Source organism: Nothobranchius furzeri, chromosome 5 (assembly GCF_043380555.1).
Source record: "Nothobranchius furzeri strain GRZ-AD chromosome 5, NfurGRZ-RIMD1, whole genome shotgun sequence".
Classification (NCBI taxonomy): Eukaryota; Metazoa; Chordata; class Actinopteri; order Cyprinodontiformes; family Nothobranchiidae; genus Nothobranchius; species Nothobranchius furzeri.
Genome location: NC_091745.1, coordinates 12,058,970 through 12,083,286, shown reverse-complemented (window position 1 = coordinate 12,083,286; position 24,317 = coordinate 12,058,970). Strand labels below are relative to the sequence as shown.

The 24,317-nt window shown below is 41.3% G+C and overlaps 1 protein-coding gene and 1 long non-coding RNA gene across 6 annotated transcripts in view; one reads left to right on the top strand and one right to left on the bottom strand.

Annotated features, from left to right (window-relative positions):
* cacnb1 (calcium channel, voltage-dependent, beta 1 subunit) overlaps positions 1 to 24,317 on the top strand; it is a 67,000-nt gene that overhangs the window by 31,315 nt on the left and 11,368 nt on the right. For 3 of the 5 annotated variants that reach the window (XM_054740252.2, XM_070551431.1, XM_054740255.2), the window contains 5 exons: positions 11,542 to 11,661; positions 11,871 to 11,993; positions 13,471 to 13,607; positions 13,883 to 13,950; positions 17,960 to 18,120. In XM_054740252.2, the coding sequence (XP_054596227.1) occupies positions 11,542 to 11,661; positions 11,871 to 11,993; positions 13,471 to 13,607; positions 13,883 to 13,950; positions 17,960 to 18,120 (609 nt within the window). Of the gene's footprint in view, positions 1 to 11,318; positions 11,441 to 11,541; positions 11,662 to 11,870; positions 11,994 to 13,470; positions 13,608 to 13,882; positions 13,951 to 17,959; positions 18,121 to 18,501; positions 18,531 to 24,317 lie in introns of all 5 variants that reach the window. The other 2 variants (XM_070551432.1, XM_054740254.2) reach the window with 2 other exon arrangements.
* Positions 12,808 to 22,049, bottom strand: LOC129163287 (uncharacterized). Its single transcript, XR_008563147.2, has 3 exons — positions 21,940 to 22,049; positions 20,320 to 20,406; positions 12,808 to 13,621 (listed from the first exon to the last, which is right to left on the bottom strand). It is a non-coding gene; the product is annotated as an uncharacterized lncRNA (long non-coding RNA).

Here is a 24,317-nt window from a genome sequence, read left to right as displayed (position 1 = left end):
TGTTGATGGGTAGCCCTTATCCTCTCCTCAATATCTAGGTGAGTGACCACCAATCGCACACTGTCAAGTAGGATGTAGTCTCCCCTTTCAGCAACTTGCTCCTCCGCCGAGTCCTCGTAGAGCTGGGAAAGGGCATCTGGCTTGACGTTCTTGGTCCCTGGTCTGTTGGACAAGGTGAAATTAAATCTTGAAAAGAACAAAGCCCAACTGGCTTTCCTGGGGTTTATGCTCTTGGAAATGGTGATGTACTGGAGATTCTTGTGGTCAGTCCAAACAAGGAATGGCTCCTTGGCACCCTCTAACCAGTGTCTCCATTCCTCTAGCGCCTGCTTGAGTGCCAGTAGTTCCCAATCCCCTACATCATAGTAGCGTTCAGCAGCACACAAGCTTCTGGAAAAGAAAGCACAGGGGTGAATCAACCCATCAACACATCTTTGGGTGAGGACGGCATCTACACCCCCATCCACTTCAACAATGAACTGACGGGAAGGGTCAGGAGAGCACAGAATGGGTGCAGAGACAAACGGGTCCTTTAGGTGTGAGAAAGCCTGGTTTGCTGGTTGATTCCAGACAAAATTGATCCTTGATGATGTGAGGGCATGGAGGGGGGCAGCTATAGAACTGTAACCCCTGATAAAACGTCGAAAAAAATTGGCAAAACTGAGGAACCTTTGAAGCTGATTCCGGTTCTGAGGAATTGGCCATTCCTTGACTGATGCCACCTTGGAAGGGTCCATGGATACTTGATTGGGGGCAATGACAAAACCGAGAAAGGAAGTGGAGGGCTGATGAAACTCACTTTTCTCTGCTTTAACATACAGATGGTTTTGTAGGAGACGGAGCAGAACCAAGCGGACATGATCACGATGGGATGAGAGGTCCTTGGAGAAAATGAGGATATCATCCAAGTATACGAACACGTAATGACCATTCATGTCCCTCAGAACGTCATTGACAAATCCCTGGAACACGGTGGGGGCATTTGTGAGACCAAAGGGCATAACAAGGTACTCATAGTGTCCAGTGGGGGTATTGAAGGCCGTCTTCCATTCGTCAACCTCTTAGATCCGGATTAGGTGATAAGCATTTCTGAGGTCGAGTTTGGTGAACACACTGGAACCCTGTAGTTGTTCAAAAGCAGTGTTGATGAGTGGAAGGGGATAACGGTTCTTTACTGTGATTTCATTGATTTGATTTCATTTCATTTATTTATTTAAGGACCGTGCGCATTAATAAACATTTCTGTAAATGTGGCAGTGTTAGCCAGCAGGCTAATTTTCAACTGTAGTCCAGTGGCAAGATGTTATACTAAGCACGATGGCTAAGGAGAAGAAAGAAAGAACGAAAAAAAAAGAAAAAATAGATTAAATGAGCACAGTAACTAATTAATATACAACAATAAATCATAATGCCATTAAACTTTCATTAAAACATTCCACACAAAAAATAAAGATAAAATAGAAAAAATAAATAATTCCTATACCCATACAATTCATTAGAGGATCAAAAGTAAGCATATATCAATTTGCAGTATCTATCATACATACTATAGATTACAAAATAATTAGTCTAAAAACAAACATGCAATGATTATGAAAGGTGTTCACATTTTTGTGTGCTTAAAAGCCAGTTATTAAAACTGAGTTGAAATGTACGATGTGAAGTGGAGTTTCTAATGTCTAATGGTATGTGATTCCACATTTTAGAGGCTCTCACAGAAAAGCATAACTGTCCAACAGAACTAGACCTATGAGGAACTACACAGTCCCCTCTTAGTGCAAGCCTTATGGTTCTGCTGCAAAGTGGTGGGGTAGCCTTCCCATTGATAATCTGAAAGATTAAACATGCATCACTGTGTTTTAAAATATTTTCCCAACTAAGTAGATTATATTTGGTAAGGACACTACAGTGATGATAGAGGTTGGATTTTTTTGTCTAAGACTTTAAGTGCCTGTTTGTGAAGTGATAGGATAGGTCTTAATGTTGTACCACACACCTGGGTCCAGCTTGTAATACAATATGTTAGATGAGGGAATATCATAGTGTTCATGTATAGCATAGCTACAGGTGTTCTCAAGCAGATTCTTATATACCTAAAGTTTGCTGGATTATATTTGGTAATTTGCACTAATGTTCTCACTTGATGTTTAAATGATAACATATTGTCAATAATAATGCCTAGATATTTAAATCGTGTAACTGTTTGAATGACCTCCCCAGACACACACACAGTGGGTTCACAGTTGGATGAAATGTTCCTTTTGCTAAAAAACATGCAAACTGTCTTTTTTACATTGAGATACAGCTGTGAGCAAGTGAGCCATATCTGTACATGTACAATAGTATCACTGAGCTTAGCAGCAGCTTGGGCTTTAGTTTTTGCGTGAACATATATGACTGTCATCAGCATACATCTGCACCTCACACCCAGTGCACACTGATGGCAGGTCATTTATGTAGATACTGAACAGAATAGGGCCCAAGACAGATCCCTGGGGTACACCCAGCTCGTTCCTTAATGGTGTTGATGTCTCACCAAAAAACTCTCACACACTGAGCTCTGTTTGCTACGTAAGATCTCATCCAGTCTATAACACTGGTTGAGAAGTTAAAACAAGACAACTTCTGGATGAGTATGTCATGATTGACAATGTCAAAAGATCTTTTCAAGTCAAAAAAGATGGCTCCAACTATGCTTCCTTTGTACAATTTAGACTTTATGTTTTCCACAAAGAAAATCTCCTATAGTCTATACAAGGCCTCAGGGACCCATCCTTTTTCCCCACAAAGAAAAAGCCTGCACCAGCGGGGGATGAAGAGGGAGGGATTCCTCAATGTACTTGGTCATGGCTTGAGTTTCACAGCCTGAAAGGGAGTGCAAATGTCCCCTCGGGGGAAAAGAGCCAGGCAGTAAGTCAATGGCACAGTCAAGGGTCTGTGGGGGGGAAGGGGGGAGGCTCTACGTTAATTAAATACCCCCTTGAGGTCATGGTACTCTGTGGGAACCTTGGGTCAGAGAATGCTTCTTGAATCTCTGCTGTAATGTGTTCATGGTTTCAGCAGAAAAAAGGCAGGAGGAATGACAGCCTGTAGACCAACCGAGGACCTCCCCTTTGTTCCAGTCAATATTAGGGTTGTGCATCCTTAACCAGGAAGCCCCCAGTATGATGGGAATGTTAAGGGAATTGATTATTAGGAAGGAAATATAGTCATGATGATTACCTCCAGCGGTGACTTTGACAGGAACTGTTTCTTGGGTCACTCTGTGTAGGACATGACCATCTATAGCTAGCACATCCTGAGTCCTAGAAGTGGGTAACATCTCAATGTTCAAAGCTTTAGCAAGTTCAATGTCCATGAATTCTGTGTCAGCCCCCGAGTCAACGAAGGCGGACCCCTGCTTTACATGACCGTTAATATGGATCTGAATAGAGACCATTGGAGGGGTTTTGCTCCCTCCTTAAATCTCCTTTCGCTCTCTTGGGGGCTCAGGCGGGCTTGGCCGATCTGCATGGGTTCCGAAACATTGGTACTCACAGTAGGGGTCATCGACGATTGAGATGGGAGTTCAGAGCTGGGCCGCAAGCGAGGCGTCTGATGTGAACGACCGCTCTCCAGCTGTCGGTCGTGAAGCCTTAAATCAATCCTGGTAGCTAGGAGTTCCAGTTCTGCCAGGTCCCTGGGTGTGTCACGAGTAGCGAGCTCATCCTTGATTTCCTCAGTCAATCCTTGATAGAAGGCGTCACAGAGAGCCTCATCTTTCCAGTTACTGTCAACAGACAAGGTGTGAAAATCGATTATATACTCTGCCACACGCTTCTTGCCTTGCTTCAAAGACAACAGGCCTCGGGCCGCCTCCCTCCCGGGTAGAACAGGATCAAAAACTCTGATGAGTTCTGCGGCAAAATCCTTGAAACAATTACAGATCAGTGAGTTCCTCTGCCACTCTGCCATCCCCCATTTCTTGGCTTTGTCAGACAGTAAAGAAATAACAAAGGCAACCTTGGCACATTCAGTTGGAAAACAGGAGGGTTGCAATTCAAAATGTATTTCACATTGGGTGATAAATGATCTGCACTGGCCTTGCTCACCCTTAAACACTTCAGGAAGGGTCAGGCGTGGCTCCCTGAGGGGTGAGATGTGGCGTTGGGGGGCTGCAGTAGAAGTTGAAGTCTTAGGTGTGGTAACAGATGAAGAATCGCCCAACATGGTCAACATTTGCTGCATGTTGGCCTCGAGTTTAGTTATTGCCGCTTCAACCTTTGTTTGCCATTCCTGAGGGGGTGACGTGTCCATACCGGCCAGATTGTTCGGTAAAGGGTTTTCTGGAGACCCGGAATTCAGCCACACATAGAAGTTAAATATATAAAAAGATACTTTATTAAAAGAGTAAGGGTTTGGGCATGAGCTGGGTCTCTGCAGCTAAGTACTGTTGGAGGGGTTAGTGTAGAGGGAAAATGTGGCAGAGGCAGAGACGGGGGAAACGTTGGTTTGGATTGGAGAGTTCCCAGGATGTTTCTTAGACAGAAAACTCTCCCTCCTCTTCTTTCTGTGAATATGTCTCTTCTTCTGTGACACAGACAAATGTTATTATCCACAAATACTCAGTCCATAGGCAGGGTTCAGAAACAGGCAAAGATAATCAACAGAGAGGCAGAAGCAGGCATACTTAACAGGAGGAGCAGACTAGGATCAGAAGCCATGGTTCAAAACGGGGTCGGAGTCCAGAGGTCAGAGAAGCAGTCAAACCCTTTCAGGGCTAGGCAGAGACAATCCAGGAACGTGAACGTGGTGCAGGGCTTGGTAGATCAGAACGATGAATTGCTGGAATGCTGAGACAAAAGGCTACAGACAATCTGGCAGAGAAGCAGAGATCACTGAGGGTTTAAATAGAGGAAAGAACAGGTGTGCTCCAAGTAATCAGGCAGAACTCAGGTGAACTAGATGATGCTGATTTGTGCAGGAAGGGCAACCAACATGACAGGCAGAATATGAGGAACATGAATCATTATAGATCTTGAATCGTGAATCAAAGTTCAACGCAAAGCATTAACCCACAGGTTTCCTGATCGAGCAGATGTGTGAGAACACATGTAATGACAGGGCAAGCTAGCTGTTAGCACTAGCGGCTTGACCAGTTATATCGATATAAAGTCATTTTGTTTCTTGTTAGAAATTATATCGACATTTAAAAAAATATCAATATATTGCCCAGCCCTAATCTGACTCCTAGTTCTCATACATCTGCTGTTTGTTTTAGGTGTACTGTTAATTCTCTATCCTGTCTGACTCGTAGTTTACGGTCAGGGCATGAGATACACAGGTGTGTGGTCACCATCGTGAGCCACTTCAGGTTTCCATGGTGACCCCAATGACCCAGAGGCAGCTGGTTTAACGTTGTCTTCATTCTAATTTCCTTTAAACTTCTTTTAACAATTTAATTAGGGATTTGGGGTTCACCCATCATTATTTCTTCAGAAATGTTTCAGCTGACTTTTGATTCTAACAAGGTGCAAATATTCATTACAGTGGTTACAAAAAGGAGAAAATGTCCTTGATTAGCCTTCTAATTCTGAGTGAATGTTATACAGAAAAAATTCTGCTTTACAGTATTAATTGTATAAGTTTTAACATTCCCCATTAAAATCACCATGATGCCATAATGTCTTGTTGGATGCAACTGTTGCCACTCAGATCTGTGTTGCCTCACAGCTGTAGCTCACACAGTGTGAGGAAAATGTTTTATCGATCACCTGTTGAAATGCTTTCATGCAGCTTCCCCGTGGATTATTTCCTTTTGTGTATTTACAATCGATTCTTGTATCCCTGCTCCCCTCGCAGCCCTCACTGGCTGCCTGGCTGTAACCAGCTGCAGCGACGGTTACTATGACACTGCTGGGGTCTCTGCTGTAGCTCGGCCAATTGGAGTGCAGCTCAGCCATCAGCTGACCTGTAGCTATTTTGATCTGGAACTGTATGTGAAGTGAAGCAAGCAGCTAAATTAGAGACACAACTTAATGACATCAGAGAAGAACTGAAAAGGGGTTGATCATTATTCACTCTAAGAGGTTCTCCTGATGTGTTTCATGGGAAACGACCTTTCAGACTACTACTACTGTCTTTTTTCTCCTCATTCACCAAGTATTGACTTTTTTATCACCCTTGGTTACTTTTTCCTGGTTGTGTGTGATTTTAATCAAATAAATGAACGACTCAAGAGGGCAGAAACCCAGATCTGGCCCTCTTTCTTCCTCCTCATTGGTTATTTCTGCATCACTGACATGAACTGATTCTGATGTTGTTTCAGGTTATATTCATTTCCTTCTCTAAAAGTGTCCCGGTGGGTTTCCTATCATCCTTTTCTCAGTCTGAGCTCCCTACTGGGATGCACCTGTGGTCTTTACAGGGTGACTCAGAGCCTCTTAGTGGAGGCTGCGGTTATCGTCCTCATTACATGCTGCGTGACACTCACAGCGCCGTTCCTCCTACTTAAGTCAGAAGCTGGCGCGCCGCTTTGACTGTTTGAGTAAATGAAACAGGAAGTGGGGATAGATTGTGGATGCCCGAGGATGCGATGAGTAGACCGCGGTCACCTCGGTAACAGGGAGTGTCTCTACATTCATTTTGCCGTTGCCAAGTCACAGCGAGCCTCGGTGCAACAGGTGCCAGAGCCAGAATCAACATCAGTGTTGTTTCATTTCAAATCAAGCACAGACACATGAGTAAAACACGGGTACAGACAAAGATGCTTCATCCATGACAGCTTTTCATCTGATTTCTTATGAGCTCTGGACTTGAGTCCTGAATATTATTTGTGTTAAAATAATTTCCCCATTAATAGGTTTTTGATTGTGACGACTTGGACAGTGAATGTTCAGCTACGAAACAATATTCTAAAGGACAATTACGGGTATTTAGACTCTATTCTACTGTATTAGGGAGAAGGGACACCTGTGATGCTGCTGTGGTCATTTTTATTTATATAGCACTTTCAACACCGCATTACAACTGACCTCAGTGCTAAACATTAGCAAAGAGATAGATAAAAGTAAGAAAACAGACACAGGTTAAAACAGTTAGATAAAATACCACCAATGACATATGGTATTCAAAATAGGCACAAGGGCATAAAGTAAGTAAATGAAAAAGGCATTCTACTAGAAAAAAGGAAGGAATAAAATAAAAGAGGGTGTTCCAAAACACAGTTATGGATTAAAAGCCTGAGAAAAATAATGTGTTTAAAAATGCCAAGGGAGGACGTCCTATCTAACCTAGAGGGGAAGTGGTTTCCAGAGCTTCGGGGCATACGAGGGTTGATATTGGTGATGGAGCTCAGCCAGACATGTCTGGGCAAGGCCCTTTAGAGATTTAAAAACAAAACAGGATCATCTTAAAATAGATCCTAAAAGGAATAGGCAAGCAATAAATAAAGTGTAAGAAAAGGTGATAGGGTAATATGTTCCTGTCTATTGGTTCTAGTCCAGAACTAGTCGAGAATCATGCCGCCATGTTCTAAACAAGCTGAAGGCGTGAGAGAGATGCTTTACTGATCCTGTAAAGACATGAGTTTGAGTAATCCAGCTGGCATTTAATAAAGGCATTGACGACTGATTCAAGCTGGCGTGCACAGACTTAAGTTTAGAAATCTATCAAAGCTGGAAAAAGCAGGATTTCACTGCAGAGTTTACCTGAGATGTGACTTGAGGTAAGTAAGTAAATTTTATTTTTATAGCACTTATCACAGACATAGAATCACAAAGTGCTTCACATAGATCAAAACAAAATAAAACATAAAGTCATAAAATCATTGAGGAGAGGGAGAATATCACTCAGTTTGATATCCACAAACACTTAGCGATCTGAAGAGTAAGATGAAGAATGACTAGTCGCTGTCACGTGATAATGACCGACAAGATGCAGTCCTCAGAAAAGACAGCAGGTGATGAGCCCCTGCGCATCAGGAGGCAACGCGCTGTGCCAGAGCGTTGGTACTGACACCCACCGTAAAACGGACATTTAACCAATTTGTGACCTTTACCCTCTTGCAATTTAACCTTCCCCTCACCCCCATCCTAACCTTAACCAGCTTGCGCATTCACTGATGCGGCCGGCGAGCAGCGCGCACTCCGCTGCTTTTGCGGTCGGTAGATCTCTTAGAACTGCAGTTCAAAGGTAACTCATGAGGTGAATATATATTAACCCAGGTAGCAGTTTTTCTTTAGGATGGAGAGGAGATGCAGGAAGATAATAAACAGGAAATAAAAATAGTCAAATAAAAACAAGTTAGTTTTTGTACCTGGTGGTTGCAACAAACAGACACCATTGAAGGTAATCAGAAGTGAGGAACAGAAAATGAAATAATTATTTTAATGTTTAGAGCAGCAGGAACTCTGAGGGCAGGGGCGGCGTTAGGCCCGGCTACTTGGGCTGAAGCCCCGGATCTTTCATGGAAAGCCCCGGATCTAAATCGCGGAAGTAACATGCAGTACCAAAGTCCACCAGAGAGGGAGCAGCTGGCAGTAGTTTGTACACAGCCTGCCTGAGCCTCCACCACTGAAGAAGAAGCCCTTCAGCAGCCGGCTTCTTCTACACTCTCTGCCTGAAACGCATGAGTGAAGATGGACATAAGGATGTTTTTTTAGACAAAAAGTACCGCGACAGAACCCCAGCTTTGATGAGACTGGTGTTGACTCGGGTTTGTGAGTCTTATTTGAAAATATTTGTTGTGCTGCTGGTTTGCCTAAAGTTAGCTCATCAGGTAAAGTTGTTGGGGAAAGAAAGGGAATATTTACTATCATCTCACACTAAACACTAACAGGAACAATACTCTGACCTGAAAATGCTTAATATGTAGCTTCAGATTAAAAATTATGTGGTACAAGACATATATATATGATGTTGACTAGTGCGTGTCACGTGTGTGCACGTGCGTGTGTTAAGCCCCGGATCTTCTTCAGTCCTAAATCCGCCCCTGTCTGAGAGGCTGCAGGCGCATCAGTGAGTTTGCGGCCATCGGGCAGGGGGAGGGGGGAAGAGGGCTGAAGCGGAGCAGTATAAATGCAGAAACTACCGTTGTTAAAAGAGATGTGTTTAACTTTGAAAATGTGGGCGCAATTTTAATTGTCAAAAACTCCAGCGAAAACCCCCCCCCCCCCCCCCCCCCCCGGTGCTGATTCAGGTGTATGACGTCATCAATGACTAGTCAAAGTCGACTCGATTTTCATTACTTGACTGTCGACTTTAAAAGATTTACTTCATGCAGCCCCTAGTACTTTCTAAAGATATCGCCCAAAGGCAGGATATAAATAAATGGAAGACAGTAACGGCCCGAAGATGGAACCTTGAGGGACTCCCCAAGGAAGGGGAACTGATGGAGATGAACAGTCGTTCAGCATAACACCAAGAATCCTGTGGTGAAAGCAGGACTGGATCAAGTTTAGGGCTGATCCTGTAATTCCGGTCTTTTGCTCTAATCAGGATGTGATGATCAGCTGTATCGAAAGGTGGCAGATAAGTAGAGAAATACAACTCTGTAGCCAGCAGAGTGTCATTACAACCCTTCCGGTCTCCAATGCATATGTGAAAGCCAGGTTCAGAGAAACAGTTTTTACTTGTTCTTTTTGAAATTTGAGAGGTCATATGAATGTGAGTATTACATGCAAACTGAACTTGAAAATAGACTTCTACCCACAAGTCTTGATTGTCTGCTGATTGAAACACTAGGATTTGAAACGCCTGACAGATCTACATCACACTGTAAATTTGCATACATGGAGTCATCCATCTCTGCTTGTGGCGAGGAAGGTGGGCGGGATGCATGTGATTTAGCATTCAGGAGCCAGAAGAGCACGACTCGGCTAACAAAAGCTAACCATTAGCATTAGCAACTCCACCACACATCAAAGCTCCTTCAGGCTTGTGTTATTTGTGGAGATAAAACATCAGCTCTGCAAAGCAAACAGAGTCAGTGGTAGAGTCATGTTGCTAAGACTCCAAATCGTGCCGCTGCTGCTCATCTCTGTTCCAGCTAACTTTTACTTCCTAAAATAGGAGCACTAGAGCATTTTACCATAGTGAACGACTCACAAGGCATTCATTTATACCAGAGACCACTGCAGATTCCTAAAAAAAAAAGTGCACGAAGGCATTAACGTGTGCATCAAATAAACACAATGTTGAGATTGAAACCGGTATTAAATGTGTCAACCTAAAAGGAAAGTTTTAGCATTTTATAAATATTATCCCAAACATTATCAGAAATCACAGCAGACTACCTGACGTCGTGTCAAATTCAATTTTACTCCATTTTTTTCTTCTAAATCTCGACTGCTTTTGTCACGACAGAGTTTAGTGTGCACATTTGTGCACGTATCATTTACAGTCATATTTTGACGTAGAGTTTCTTTTCTGTGTTTGTGTTGCTGCGAGATCGTTTCTAGTGATGCAAATCATTTACTTCAGAAAATAACAGCAATTCTAAAGCTTTAATGCATTAACCCCTTCAGATGGCGGCAATGGGCCAGAACCTTTTCAGAAACAAATCTTCATCATTTCGTTTCATGCTCGGCTATGATTCATAGAGGATGTGGGTGCACTTTTTAAATTTTGAAAACAGATTGTAATATTTTCATGTTCCTGTTACTGATGCGTCAGATCTGACACAAATGCCGGAGTGTTTGTTATCCTTGTGCCTGCGTGCGATGTCTGACTGCACACGGAGTGGGGAACTTTCAGTCAGCATTGCATATGGTTGATGCCATCTTTGTGCATTCTCACAACTATTTAACAGCCTACACCGAGTGACTCACTTCTTCGGCCTGGCACATTCAGCTGTCCGCATTCTTGTCAGTGCCTCCTACAGAGCGCCGTGCTGGCAGCCCATCAACTAAAAGTAAAACAGAAAAATAACTAGAACAGGAGAAAAAGTGGGATTATTATATAAATTGAGCACTTGAACGCTGGGCTGACTGGTGCCGCAGGCTCGCAGGACGTGCAGCTTTTTTATTGTGGCATGGGTGTCTGAATCAGGGTCAGCAGGAGAGAGTCGAGTTACTGTGCATGAGTGGGGAATGTACTGGAAACTTTAGCCACTTCATGAGAATTTTATATCCTCGCTGATATAATAAACAGTTCTCCGTCCGTGTCCGTACTTGACACGCCCACACATCAACTCCATTGTGCTTTTGCATGAGGATTTAAAAGCTCATTTACGCTGCCGCTGCAGCAAATGTCAGTTACTTGTTATGCATCATTTCCACCTCAGGTTACATGGAGTCAGCTTGCATGCAACAGAAAGGGCCCCTTTATGTTTTCTGTAGGTTACCTTTCCAGAGGTAGAACTGTACGCTCAGGTCCAGGATTCATGTTTGAAGCACAGGAGGGAGGATTAAGGACCAAAGATGAACAAACGGGTGATTTGGTGGAACCTGAATGCATGCTTGTGAGTTATTTTAGTCAGACTGCTCAAGTTTTTTTTTTTTGTTTGCAGAGACTTTGCTCTTTTGAATTCACTAATCTTTTTGAATTAAATGCACATTTCAGGGCTCTGCAGACTCGTACACGAGCCGGCCGTCGGACTCAGACGTGTCCCTGGAGGAGGATCCTGAGGCTCTGAGGAAGGAGGCCGACAGACAGGCTCTCGCCACCCTCGAGAAGGCAAAGGTCAGACATAAACAACCAGCACTGTGCATAAGTTTTAAACCATTCACAGTGTCCTTTGTAGTCGTTTGAACTCACGTTAATAAGCTTATTCTGTTTTCTTTGGGTGCTTTTTCATGAAACATGAATAAATGCTCTAATTGATCTGAAATGTGTTTCTGGGCACACCAGATTCAGCACACTAATATCTGCTTCCGCCATCATGCCTTCAGACCAAACCAGTGGCATTTGCTGTGCGCACAAACGTGGGTTACAACCCGGGGCCCAGTGATGATGTTCCTGTGCAGGGCATGGCCATCTCCTTTGAAGCCAAAGACTTTCTGCACATTAAAGAGGTTTGAACATCTCCCATGTTTCCACCCGAGCACAGAGTTGTGTTTGTATCAGAGAGCCATATCTGTGACTGTCAGAGCAGCCTGGATGGCGTTTAGAGGAGGATGTCAGGAGCTTCAGCTTGCAACGATGGTGGGTGGAAGGCCAATGAGGTTTTTAGGTTTTGCCGCATTTTTCCTGCACAGCCGTCTTCATCTGAACCATATCCGGCCCTGAGTGGGCGTCGGAGCAACAAACGCTGCAGTGCAGTCTGAAAACGTTGATCCAAGTTTTTGGGAAAAGAGGACATAGCAGTAGGTAAATGAAGGCCTAACCACAAATCTTCTGCAGGTCTTCTAGAGAGTGTACCTACCTCATGCTGCTCTGCTTCTTCTGGCTTCCATGGCTTTGCAAGAACCTTTTGGGGTTAGCGCCTGCACATCATTGCCAGACAAGACTGCTGTGTTTTTTTAAACAACACATATATCAGAAAAAAGACGCTCAGCCCTGCTTCGTTAAACATGTATGTTTAACAAAGTCATTCATCATGAAGATTAAATTCTTCTTCTTTCCCTATCTTGTTGTTTTAAACAGAGGTTATGTTTACGAGTGCAGACAGCAGCTTCTCTCCCAAACGTTAAAGCTGCAGTTTAGGAAACTATATTCAACCCATATATTCAGTGAATTTATAAATAACTAAATTCTGAGCTTCATTAAAAACTGCAGCACAACCGTCGCTGATGTGCTGGTGTTAACAATAGAAAGAGAAAAGGTAGCTAAGCGTAGTTATTAACAGGAATGTTTGATGATTTGGTCATAAATAAAGAAGTATGGTGATTTTGTTGATACTGATACATCTTTATCTTTAATATGTATAATAAAAAAATTGAAGGTTTACAAGTAAACACACAACTTAAACAGTTCAAAAATGGGTACAGGCAGAAGCATCACCCCAACCCCCCAAACCAATTGAAACGTAAACAATGTTTTAGAATAGCATACCAATACCATCATTTATACGCCATTATTGAAATTTATGAGGATAAATACATTTGTTTACCTCTATGAATTAAATGTTACTTATTTGGTTTTGGTCAAACATCATATAATTGTATAGATTTTAATTGGCTATGAAAGTGATCTGTAGTCACATCATTTCTTGATTTCTACCTAAACATTGATTTCAATCCAGTTATTGAAAAAAAGAGTTTCTTGATATTATGAAACATAAAATCTTTGTAAAAACCCGTTCCTGGAGGGATAGACGTGTCAGCCAACATCGCTTGGTTCACATCTGGAAAACCATAGATGTACGTTTGCACTTCCAACAAGTTAGCATTTATGTTGTTGCTATGGTTACGTAGCACCTCCACACAAAGTAGCCAGATGTGAGTGTTGATCAGTACTACTGTGTCCTGGTTTAAGTGAAGACTGAGACTGATGTGTAACAATGGAAATGGTAAAACACATGTTGGTGTTTTGGCCGTTTGCTGAGTGCAGAAGTACAACAACGACTGGTGGATCGGGCGTCTGGTGAAGGAGGGATGTGAGGTGGGCTTCATCCCCAGCCCGGTCAAATTGGAGAACACCCGTCAGATGCAGGAGCAGAGAATGAGACAGAACCGGCTTAGCTCCAGGTGAGGATCTGGATCTGTAGTATCAACAGCACAAGCAGGTCACGTATGAATCACTATGACTCCACCAGGCATCGATACACAACCTCAAATAGACAGAATCAAATCTGTGAGTCACATCATTCCTCTGAGCAGCTTCAGAACCCTGCTGTCCTTTATCTGAAACTCTGTTTGTTGGTTTGGATTAATTTTTATATATATTTTTTTTAATTAAAGAATTTCACTCAACATGACGTGTTACTTTTAGCATCATTAGTTCCTGATTTTGTCGTTAACAGTAAATCTGGAGGAAGTTCTAGTCTGGACGTTGCCACGGGAACCCGCAGGCCTACTCCACCTGGAACAGGTGAGGTCTCAGAGCATCCATTGAGCTTCTGAGTGTGCAGACATTAAGAGAGAGGAGTTGGATGTCGGATGTTTAATCGAATGTATCTCAGTGGGTTTCTGTGTGAAGGGAAGGAAGTCTTAGGAGGTCTGCCGTTAGCGCTCAGAACGGGACTAAAATAGAGATGAGAATGGACCGTGCTCATTAAAGTTGCTAAGTATGTCTGGCTTGTGTGAGTGTGCATCACTGGAATGACAAAGAGCCACACACCGGAAATAAAAATAAGAATCATAAACAACTGGGGCAAAAATACAATAATAAAGCTACTGAACCAGGAGTCTGCAACCTTTGTGGCTGAACAATGTCATTTTCACCATAAATCCTACAAAACAGCATTTAATACAGAGCCACAAAGTCAACTTGAGCTGAGATCACAGTTATCTATTCATATGAACTACAGTTTATATTGTGTTGTGACATTTTTGTTCTTTTTATTCATGCAGAAAAGAAACAAAAATACACGTGTACACAAGAAAGACACTTTCTTGTGTCAAACTCATTGTTTTAGTTCTTCACATATTTGTATAAAATGATTCAAACAACTCAGATAACAAAGCATTAAAGTTATGATCGCGAGAACTGTCAGGAGAAGTTTTTTAGTGTTGGTTTGTGGAGTCAAACTGTGGAATTGTCTGAGGATGGAACCAAAGCTTTGTCTAAACATGAGCCAACCCTTGGACACATTGGGGTGAGGTTTAATTAGATTTTTCTTCTCCTCACTCTATTTCAAGCGTTTATGACTAAGAACTTTTCTTACTGTGTCAACTGTTTTAAGTCAAATTTACACTTATTTGTATAGATACTGTGTTTTATTAGCCTGGCAAGCGATCCTATATATGTAATAAATAGTCCGGCCATGACCCATTGATGACTTTCAGTCGTGGGGCAGGATCTATAGTTGTCTTTTAAACTGTCTCTGCATGCTGTTACTGTACACAACGAACAACAAGACATGCTCACCGGATTTTGGTCAAGAGAGCAGTTCGCCACACACTGTTACACAAGATGCAAATACGTAGATTTTTAAAATAAACCGAAGTACCTCTATCTGCTCTTGATTCAAAGAAAGGACCAAATCTGAATAGTCCAAAGATGGTGCCGAAGCCGTTTCAGACCAGCGATCACTATCTTTGTTTTGCTCTGCTGTACTAACATCCCAGCCACCTGACCGATAGAGCGCTGTGATTGGCCACCCATCAGACTGGCCGGGCCCAGGGGAGGTTCCAGTGCAGCGTGGCTAGACCAACACGCAGAGCAAAGTCATTTAGATTTAGCAACTGATGGTCTAGATTTTTAGGCTAATGTTTTATTCTGTTGCATTTGTTTTGTTGCATTTGTTTTGTAAAAGGCACACTACTGGCTCGACATAAATAAATAATAATACGTGATAAAATTAAAATGAAAATAGACCACACATTGCAGGCTTTAACCCTTTAGCCACCACACAAACAAAGAAGCGCTGAAATATTTTTCTCTTTATTATAAAAGTAATGACAGTTATTAAAAAGTCTAACAGAGGACCTTAAACCAAGTAAAAACACCAATAATTATAAAAGGCAATTCAAAATACACATTTGAAATAAATGTGAACACGAACAACTGCTGTTTAATCCAAGACAGTCAGTTCTGTAAAACAAAACAACGTTATTGTCCGTTTCACATGTTCCTCTGCTGAACACCTAATATTGATTTTAAATTATACAAACAGGAAAAAAAAATTATATATATATATATATATATATATATATATATATAATAATAAAAACCTCAAAAGAAAGCTTGTTAGTGCATTGTTGCAGATCCCAATGCTGAAAAGGCTTGAGTATAATAGTGTGTCTTCAAGTTTGACTTAAAAACCTGCAATGATGGTGCCTGTCTAATATTCATTGGTAGTTTATTCCAGAGCATAGGTGCCAAAACAGCAAATGCACGATCTTCTCGTGATCCACACCTAGCACAAGGAACCACCAACATGTCACGCTCAGCTGAGCGACGTGTGTGTGAAGGCACGTATCTTTGTATTAATGCTGACAGGTGAACGGGTGCAGTTCCATGTACAGTCCTGTGAGCAAGAGTAAGAATTTTAAACTTAACTCTAAACTTTACAGGTGTCGGTACAGGATCGGCTCGGCGTCCTTCGACTACCGATGACGTCAAAGTAGTTGATTGGCTGAACATGAAGCTTACGGAAGTGACGTTATCACGTTATGATTTAGATTGGTCAGAACAAATTTGCGGTCGTAGTCTTAGCAGTTGTAGTCCTGCAGTCTAAAAATCAACACTTTTTGGAGAAAATATGTTTGAATTTCTAAACGAAATGTAAAATATAAGCAAATGATAAACGGTGACCCTCAAAAGCTCTTGATGTTGATGAAATGGGGCAAAATAAAATATAAGAACTTTATTGAAAGACACCAAGCAATATTTTGAACCAAAGAATGTATTTAGATAACAACTAAGGAAATATACAGACGAACTCCACATTAATACAAACAGATATGGCTTCACATATAAGTACTGTTCTATTTTTTGTCAGTCTGATGTTGGTTTTATGCAGTTTCACATTGTTTACAAAACAAAGATAATATGGTGTTTTATTAACAAATTACAATTATAAAGAAAACATTCAGGTGTTAACAAACAAGAATTTATTAACAAAACTGCTGATGTCTTTCCAAAACGTGTGTGTGAAAGCCGAGTAGATTTGCAGTGATGTGACGTCATCAGCGGGCGCTGGACCTCGAGCCGATCCTGTACCGACACCGGCAACCAGTGAAGTGCCGCCAACACTGGCGTGATGTGTTCCCTGCCTCTTGTGCCCATAAGAAACCTGGCCGTTGAGTTCTGATCCAGCTGAAGATGTGATGCTGCGTTCTGTCTCAGACTGGCATACAAAGCATTACTGTAATCAATCCTAGACGGGACAAAAGCATGAAGGTGGTCACGGCTCAGCACAGACTTCCTCCGAGCTAAGCGCCGCAGAACAGTTACGCACCACCATGTTGATTTGTGCATCAAATTTAACACCTGGGTTGGTTACAATTGATCTTTCATAGCTTGCTACTTGTCGCTTAATAATTTCCAAAAGATGTTCAAAATACCAACATTTGCTACAGCTGACTGACTGATATGCATGCGTGGGTTTTCTCCGGGTACTCCAGTTTCCCCCCAGAGATCACAACATGCCCTATAGGTAAAAAAAAAATGTAAGTCGCTTTGGGTGAAAGCGTTTGCTAAGCACATAAACATAAACATATGTTAGGAAACGTTAATCTGCTGTGGCTCTGACTGTCAGAAGGTTACATACACACGTAAACAAGTGAAGCTATGTAAATGTATTTGAGTAAAACCTTAAGCTGTGTTATGTCACTAATGCAGGTTGTAAAATGATGCCAAACTGAATCTACAGTATATCTATAATAATCGTGACAACTACACATTTTACATGAAAAATGTTTTGGTCAAGGCTACAAGGAGCCAGTTCAGAGGTGTGGACGTGCCACAGGTTGCAGACCCTGTGTAAAGTTGTTTAACACTGCTGGTTGGTCTTAAGATGCTGATATTCACCTGCCCCAGGTGAATTACTGCAGTTTTACTAGGGGTCAAAGGTCATTTTCTAGGATTGTTTTAATGATCAGTTAAATGAAATCCATCATCACCCAGCTTGATTTAGTTCTTTCTGACCCGTTGTGTTCTGCGGCTCCTCCTCTTTTCTGTCACAACTACACTTTAAGTTCAGTTTCGTTCACACTCGGTTCTACTTCACCTCCGACGCTGTCACACCTGCCATGTGTTCTTCCTCATGATGATCTGTTTTCCTTTTTAAACACCTGTGTTTTTTCTGGTAGTCATTTCTTGCCTCCTTGTTCCAGCTTTCCTGTTTTTACTTTATCTTTCTTTCAATTGACCTCTTCCTGCTGTCTCTTCTGTTCTGTGTCTCTACACCAAATGTCCACCGTCCCATCACCAGCTCACGTGGACATGTCCACAGGGTCTTTTGACGCTGACCCACTTGACCTGGATGCTGAGGAGCCCCCTGAGTCCCAGGGTGACCCTCGCTCCCCCAAGAGCATGTCAGGCAGCGTAATATCCCCCCAGGCCAACGCCCACCGACTGCCCTTCTTTAAGAAGGTAACGCCAGGGGCCTGGAACACCCAGTTTACCTCACCAGCCTTGCTCCTCCTCCACCCTGAACATGACCTCTCACCTGTGGTCAGGTGTAATGTTCCCTTCCTTTCCTCACTAACTGCTCACAACCTAACCCCCCTGCACCTACATTAGCTCCTGAACTTAACCCTTTTGGCCCTGGAGGGCTCCTTTTCATGGTAAGATGTTTGTGTGTGAGCTGAAACAGCTGGCAGTAGCGTCGCACTAACTGAGTTTGACTGAAATGGCTGAAACCTCAGCTCTTCTCACGTGTTTCCACTAATCCAAACCCGTCAATAACTAAACACGCTTTTGTGTTTCTGCTCTTTTTGTCTCGTTTGGCTTTTGTGTGGAATGGAACTGTAGGTGGTCCAGCTAAACAGAAACAAAAGTCGGTGAGTGTTTGTTCTACTAACCTCATGTTCTGTACCCTCCATTGTCTCATGTCATCCTGGTTGTTGAAGCTTGTGCGCTCAGCATTTTATGCCTCCAAATTCAAACTCAAGCAAACATTTCCAATGCACACACCCACCTGTTTCACAGCTGTTTGTGCACAGATTCAGGTGCAGATTTGTCCCAGACCCTGTTTGCAGCTGTAACGCATCAGGACACGCTTTCATTTTCATTTATAACGCCCAGTTTCAGCCTGCGATCTCTGCTTTAGGCTTCTCAGCACGACTCATGCTCATTAAATGCTATCATGAGGTTATTTTAGGAGCAAGAGTTATGGACAACATTTACATCGCTGCAATTCATCGTCCTCTGTTCAAGTGCTTTTGTGTAAATTTAGTCATGGAAGCTTTTAATCGGGTAGAAAAACCACTGAGCAGAATGAGTCAGTTGCAATTTTATAGTTTAAAAAAACAGGAAAGCCTCGAGTAGAAGATTAAATACGTACCGTGTGTTTTCATTATTTCACCACCTCTTGTTATTAGAAAAGATAAAAGGAAAGAAGCACACCGATCAGCTAGAATGCTGTTACCGCTGACATGTAAAAGGAGTAGAAATCAATAAGGGGTCATAATGTTATGCTTTAATCATAGACTTTAATAACACGTCCACCTTGTTTTGTTTTTTCAAAATAATTCCTTTAAAAGTGCAGAAGTAGAGTCGAACTCATCTTCACACAATACTGGTGCTTTTTCAGCATCAGGTAACAAATTCCAGCTAGAAATATTGGGGGGGGGGGGGGTCATTTAAACATGCACTGGCATAGTAAGAACTATGTGAAAACTCATCTGAGGTGTATTTTGTTTTATTTTTTTAGTCAGTAAAATATCCTAACAGTTTACATAAAAGCAGATAGAAAATGTGTTCTGCAGCCAGCCACTAGAGGGCCTCTTGGTTTAGCTTATCTTCAGCTTCCACGTGACTCTGCTGCTTCTAATTGTTTGTGTTGACGATTTTGACCAATATAAAGCACCATGGACGTCACTAGGATTGAGATATAGGGGGGGCTTAGCCCCAGGAGCTTGACCTCAAACGTTTTTTGTCACACCCTGCAAAAACTTTGTCAATTAATTCATTATCTGAAGAACATTTAACAAAACCTATTATTTTATCACTTTCTTTTCCTTTCCTACTTTTGTGCATTTTCTCTCTTCTTTTTATAAATAATAACACTTAATCAGTTCATTAGTGGGGTCTATGTTGAAGAAAGATTTTATGTAAGTCCATTAAAAATTAGATATGTTATATTTCCAAATAAAGCTATTCATTTCAGTCTACTGCACTTAACAGGGGGAAATGTTGTAGTCATTTATTTGTTTAATTACAACTTGTTTAATTATAAATGTTACTGAAATGTGACAATAAAGAACAAATGAATAATTGTAAAACTTTTTTTCTGCCAAATGAGTGTGCAGTTGACAGTTTTAATATATGAATAACACTGCTATGATATGGAATAAAGGAGTGTGTAATTAACTATTACAAGACAAAATAACAGTATATATAAAAATATCCAGCAAGTAGTAGAACTTATAATACAGAAAGTCAACTATACAGATACAACTTGACATAAGGTTGCAGGCCAGATGATAATTATAGTTTTTTTTTTTTTTTCAATGTCTCTTACCTGTTCACTCCTAAATAGAAAACTGTTCAATTTTGCTTGGGAACTTTGTGCTCAGGTAAATGCTCATAACGGTGCGCTCGCCCCTGTTTTCTCTGTAGATCACTGACCTTGACCATGCAGATCTCCTCAGCATCAACCACCTGGTCTCTCTCCTGTTCCTCACTCACTCTCTTAAAAAATCTTCGTATATCCATCTAGCCAACACATTGAAAAACATTTTCAATTTCTAATGCCAAGACAAATGCTACTATGCCATTTAGTTTTCACTCACAATAATTGAAACAGCCATTGGTGGATAGATGGGACAGAATATGGACAACTGTTAGCCTAATATAGCCTATGCTTGGTTGCTCATGATGATGGCATTTTCCATAACATCACATCGAGCTGCCAAAATTTATGTTAAAGTTAGATGAGTACAATATCTCCTTTCTTTACCATAGGTAAACATAGGAAATATTAAGCAACTAACAACCCACATGGAAAGAATTCATATAAACATATAGGTTTTAATATATGTTTTGATATAGCTTTTGAATATATGTGACATATATAAAACTGGCTGTTTATTATAGATACATATATGTACCTATAATATAATATATATATATATATATATATTATAGAAAAAATATATAATATAGAAAAACGGTCAATAATATACATTCGGCCAGATTCTGATTCAGGTTTTTAGTGTGGAGTGATTTTTGTGCCACCAACTGGAGTGTGCAGTGATAAATCTGCAAGAGCACAATGTCGTATGCAGCCCTCTCTCTGCATGCTCAACTCCGTCTCTGCCTGCACAAATCTCCCTGTTGTTGCTCAATTTGCAATTTACAAAGCAATGTAGCCTCTCCGTCAGCCAATCAGAGAGCTCTCCATTATGCAATCAAAGCATGTCCAGGAAATACTGGCAGGAAAATTGCACTTTTTTCAGATAAAGAGGACTTTATATAATTATATTTAATTGGGTTGATTAACCCTCCTCTTTTCCTGGGACATTTCCACTGTTCACTTCCTTTTACACATCAAGGGATCATTTATGTCTAACTAAACAGAGAAGAAACACTTTATATGTTGAAATTGAAAGTCATTTTTAACTGAAAAGAGTGCAATTTAACAGTTTTAGGAATAGGCAATGTGTCTTTTCTGGAAGTCAAATATGGTCACCCTAATCATGACACATGAATTACAACAAATTATTTTGCAGGCAGTGGATGGTGACTGGTAGCTAACCAGCAGCAGAAAGCAGTTCAATAAGCTGTTAAATGGGTGTTTTTCTGTAAAGCAGTGTTTCCTGGACATGCTTTGATTGGATAAAACAGAGCTGTCTGTGATTGACTGGTGGAGAGGCTACTTGTTGAGGAGAGCAGGGAGAGATTTGCATGTGCAGAATTGATCCCATAGAGAGGGTTGCAGCTGCTGCACACAAGCGCAGAGCAGGTTCTGTTTGTGCAGACTCATTACTGTACTCTCAAGTTGGTGGCACTAAGTCACTCAATGAAATGGCTGGCTGGTTAATCATGTCACTTCAGGGGAGTTTTCCGACCATTTTACTTGACATCAAAGCTTTTCATTATGGTTTGCGGCATGTAAACATGCTAGCGGAGTTAGCATTAGCATGTCGGTGCGGTAGCATTTTCCACTCTCGTCTGAACTATAACCTTGAAATGTTAACGGTATGCTGCTGTTGCTATCTTACCCTAATGTGATGTTGAGTGACTTACATGAGCGCTGAGCAGGGTTTGCTCATCGATATATAGGTTTTTCTGTATCGACCCGCCCCCTGACTTGTCAACAAAGCTGCGGGCTTAAGGAAGTGGAGGAAGTTCTTTCTTGATACTTCCTGTGTGCGACGGTGTAGTTCTATATTCATTAATTATTATTTCTGTTTCAGACTAAAAAACTCATGTACCAACTACACGTGTCGTGATTGTGTTCAGCATGTAGATGTGAACAAATAAAAAAAAGTTAACTGAAAAAAATAAAATAAACCAAAATGTTAGGGGGGCTTGTGATTATTTTAGGGGGGCTGAAGCCCCCCCTAAAACGGACCTAACGATGTCAGCGTAAAGCACCTACATTTCACTTCATTGAAAGAATCAAAAGAAATTCAGTAAACGATCATTAATCATTTTTCTTCACATTAATGTGTCCATGTTATGTTCCGTAGTTTCCTCCCTTTAATTGTATTTTTGGCTGCTTGAATACAAATGAGGTGAAACCAGCTCAGCTGTATGTGATATGATGTTAAAACAATTTCTAAAGCTGACGAGATGTTCATCGTACAGAAGTCATTCCTGCGTGAACGATGAGTTTAAAGTTGTTTTGGAGCTGTTTAGATAGTCTTTGTGTGTGGGTATTCTGTTTAAGCCTCTGTTTAGGTTCTGTTAAATTATTTGTTATTTTAAAAAAACTCTTTGTTTAGTTTTTTATTGTTAAGCAAAAATAAAAAACTCCTGAAGATATTTGATATTTTCTGAGTGAACATTGAAAACGTGTTTTTAGGGCTTCAGACACCAGTTATTTTTATTAGGATTAAGTTTCTTTATTATCTTTAGCGTAGTCAGATTTTCTTTTGACATTTAAAAGGTGATCTAGGTGTTTCTTCAGGCTCCCTGAAGTTTTTTTTCAGCTATATTTTTAGCTGTTTTCTCAGCAAGTTTCACTCAGGGAAAAAAAAAAACATTTTCAGTCATTAATCATTCTCCCACATTGTATTTTAGCCAAGTCACTTAACTCTGATTTCTGATCATTCTGACATAAAAACGCTCCTAAGCTTAAGGGATAGGCCAGTGTTGACAAATTACACACAAGTTAGCAACAAAACCAAGCACATCCTTTAACTGAGTGATTATATACTGTACCGAGCAGCGAATCTCTCACACAATAAAAATTAAATAAAAGAGTATAGAAGACATACAATTTAGACTCAGACACCAGACCCAGAGGTAAAATTTTTAAGGGCCTGTGAGAAGCTAAACTTGTGTAGACCAACCAACCGAGTGACTCACCAAAAGTGAAGTGAAGGGTTCCAGTCCTGTCTGAGTACTTATGTCGATAATGAGGGAAGAACACAAATGAAAGTCTGGCTAAGGTGTTGCCTCAATTAAGAAAATAATTATAGGAGAACCAGAACAGTCCAACAAGAAGATAGATAGCTGGAATGTTTAAAAATTCTGGCAGAGCTGGTTTATGTACCGGGTACAAGACTGCTCCCACCAGAAGTATAGGATCTCTAAGGTACAAATAATGAGAGGATCAACAAATTCACACAGCTGAGGATACAAGGACAGGATACCAATCCAATGGCAAGCCTTTGTACCCCTAAAGGTACTTGGGTGGGTGCAGGTCCAGTGTAAGGTCTTTGATGAATTTGTTCCTGTTTCTTAAAGACACGCCTCGCTTTCTATGAGCCCTTCTCAGCCTGAAATAGCTCTGTACAGCGTGGTTTGAGTCCGCTCACCTGAGGGTAGTTTTGTTTCCATGCCAGCTCCATGACAGAAAGTGAGTGTACCCCTCAAGGGCGTGGGGGGAGGAGCACTCGCTTATTGTCAGACTGAACCAGGAAATGGCTGAAGGCATTGAAGCAGAAAACACCAAAGCAACCAGTGGCTCCGCCCCTTAGCCAATCAGCAACCAGAGACACAATGCCTACCCGACTGCCTTGCCAGGTATCTCAATGGAGCAGGGACTAAAAATTGGGGGGGAAAGTATTGGGAAAATACCGAACCGTGCCTGTGGAAACTGTGATCAGGCTGAGCTGCACCGTTCCGAGTTACTCTGAGTAGTGCTTCCTTATATAGAGTAGAGTAGAGTAGAGTAGAGTAGAGTAGAGTAGAGTAGAGCAGAGCAGAGCAGAGGTTTATTTAAACAGGGACAGTGTCCAGTTTAACATTAAACACAAAGGAAAGATGTATTGTACCAGGTTATAGCAAAGATGCTAATTCCCACCTGGTCAGGTTGATGTTTCAATCATAAAACTAAAAGGAGTGTTAACGTGTCATTTATAAAACATTATCATTTACGTACATTTAATTCAAATCAAAAACATGACGCCCAACAGATTCACACACACACTCATCACAGAATAATTAACCGAGTG